The 2,555-nt window shown below is 56.9% G+C and overlaps 1 protein-coding gene across 1 annotated transcript in view; it reads left to right on the plus strand.

The window, feature by feature from the left end:
• Window positions 1–111: 111 nt before the first annotated feature.
• LOC107120810 (protein phosphatase 1 regulatory subunit 16A-like) overlaps window positions 112–2,555 on the plus strand; it is a gene marked incomplete at its 5' end in the record, with an annotated part of 10,130 nt that continues 7,686 nt past the window's right edge. The window contains 2 exons of the mRNA XM_015423577.1: window positions 112–237; window positions 1,321–1,396. Of these exons, the coding sequence (XP_015279063.1) occupies window positions 112–237; window positions 1,321–1,396 (202 nt within the window). The remainder of the gene's footprint in view (window positions 238–1,320; window positions 1,397–2,555) is intronic.

A 2,555-nucleotide genomic window follows, 5' to 3' on the forward strand; every position in this document is an offset into this window, starting at 1 on the left:
AATGCGAGTAGCTCACAAAGTAGAATTTTTGCTCACAAGACTCCAGAGCTTAGAGGAAACATTGCCTCCCTCCCCTGAGTTCTGCCCTGTTCCCCCCTTCCTGTCCCGCAGCTGCATATCGCCTCGGCCAACGGCTACCTGGAGGCTGCGGAGTTGCTGCTCGAACACAAAGCCAGCATGAGTGTCCAGGACAACGACGGGTGGCAGCCCCTCCATGCAGCCGCTTGCTGGGGCCAGGTGAGTGCTTCTGCTTGGGGCCAGGTGAGTACCAGGTGAGCGCTCCCGCCTGGCTGTACAGGCCCTCGCCCCCCCCCAGCCTAGTCCTGGGAAAGAGGCGGCCCCAGCCGGTCTGTGGTGAGGTGCTGCCCCCTAGTGGCCGAGACGACTTCGGCCCTCCCGGCTTCCCAGGGTATGATCTGCTCAATCATCCCGCTAATCTGGATTTGTCGAGAGACCAGATGGTCCTTATGACCCCCTGCTCAGTTCCGCAAAGAGCCTAGCAAAAGGCTTCCTAATGCGGCCAGCAGTAAAGAGGGCAATTAGGGACGCCGTGCCCGGAAGGGGCTGTGGTGGCGGCAGCGTGGAAGTGGAAGCATGTGTGTCAGGTATTGTGCAGCTCTTCTGGAGCAGCCCGACACGGGGGTTGGGGGGGTTGGGGAGGTGTCTCCCAGTCCTATCGGTAAGGGTGGAGCAAACGGAGCACATCAGGAGGGCCCTGTTGGATCAGACCTTGGGTCCACCCTCTCCAGCATCCCTTCACACAGCCAGGGGTCATTTCCTGCAGGAGCGCACAGGAGTGGAGCTCCAGCAGTAAGGAGCCCGGGGGGCGGGCACATGCAACAAGCCCCGCCCCCTGCTCCCAGCAGCCCTCAGTCACAGCAAGAAGCAGCCAGGTAAGCTGCAGAGCCCCCCCCCGGCTCAAAACAGTCCAGTGGCACCTTTAAGACCAAGTTTTATTCAGGTACAAGCTCTCCCTCCTCTGCGAGGACAGATCTGCACAGATCTGCATGTCCATCCCCCCACTTAGCTAGCAATCCAAAACAGTCCAGGGGAGCCTGAGTGGTGGGTGTTGCCTTCTGACACACTTCCAGTGATGTTAGGGGGGGGGTGGCATATGCAAATAAGTTATGCTAAAGAGCTCCTGCACTTCTTTTTCTACGAAATGACCCCTGCCCCCATCCCACCCCATTCATTGCCGTGAGGGTGCTGCGGCAGGGCTCGGGCGAGGGAGGCGGTCCGGCAGGCTGATCCGGCAGGGCAGTTCTCTCCTCACTGCATCCTCCTTGCTTTGCTGAAACCTCTTTCCCCTCTCCCCGGCAGATCCATCTGGTGGAGCTGTTGGTGGCCCACGGAGCAGATCTTAACGGGAAGTCTGTCTTGGATGAGACCCCGCTAGGTGAGTCGGGAGAGAGCAGCAGGAGTGTTGAAGGGCCTGGCTGGAGGCGCTGCGTGGCCTTGGCCACCTCCTACTTCCTGGCAAAAAATCGCTTCTTTGTTGACAGCGTTTGTTAGCCGCCTTTCTTCCATTGTGGAGCCCAAGAAGGCTTACAAACAGAGATGGAACATGCAGGCAGTAAAAGACATTAAAAACATACAAACCAGAATTTAAGAATTACAACTCAGGACAGCTAGTAGATTCGGCAGCAGTGTTCCCTCTCAGCTGAGTCAGTGTGAGCTGGCTCACAGTTTTTTAGGCTCACCCATTTTTGCCTTCGCTCAGGAAGGATGGCCCCAGAGCAAACCAATTTATGCAGCAGCCCAATCGCTCGCTCACAACTTTAATGCCAGCAGCTCACAAAGTAGAATTTTTGCTGACAGGACTCCACAGCTTAGAGGGCGCATCGCCCAGTCCTAAACAGCAGGGGTGCTAAGCAGAAGCAGTCCTGAAAACCAGCAGCCGTTCTAACGCCCGGCTCCCCTTGTGCTTTCCGGGCTGCTTCCGTGGGTCCCTTTTTTCTCACCACTGCCGCTGCCGCCTCCTCCTCCAGATAGGCCACAGCCTGCTCCTGGGACTGAAGGGGGGGTGTCAGGCTCCTTAGTCAGGTCACACCACACAGGGCTTCATAAGAAGAGAACTGTTTATTAGTGTTTCCAGTACTAAAGAACACGTGTACAGCTTGTGTCAGGAATGGCCGGCAGTAATAGGGCCTCTGACTTATAGTAAAATCAAACATCCCCCCCTGGAAGCATAAGCCAATAGATATGTTCCGTGTGCACGGCAAGGCAAGCGGGCAAAGCAAAAAAGCCGTTAACTTTCCCAGCCGTGGAAAGTGCAGCTGGAACGTCTACAAGGCCAAGCATAAGATAGCGCACAGTAGCTGAGCAGGAGACAGCTGGGAACGAAAGGGGGGGTACCCCTCCACATTCCAGATCTATGACAGGGCTACCTGACATCGGGGGGGAGGGGCGCATCTCGGTTGTACCGCCAACCGCTGTGAACGCAGCACTCCACCGGGAGAGGCTTCTTGAGGGGTGCCGGTAGATTTCCGTGCACCCCGGGAAGCGATTTTGGCATCCAGAAGCTCTGCGTTTTGCTTTGCTTTGAAGCCCAAGTG

Source organism: Gekko japonicus, unplaced genomic scaffold (genome assembly GCF_001447785.1).
Source record: "Gekko japonicus isolate JY-2015 unplaced genomic scaffold, Gekko_japonicus_V1.1 scaffold3936, whole genome shotgun sequence".
Classification (NCBI taxonomy): Eukaryota; Metazoa; Chordata; class Lepidosauria; order Squamata; family Gekkonidae; genus Gekko; species Gekko japonicus.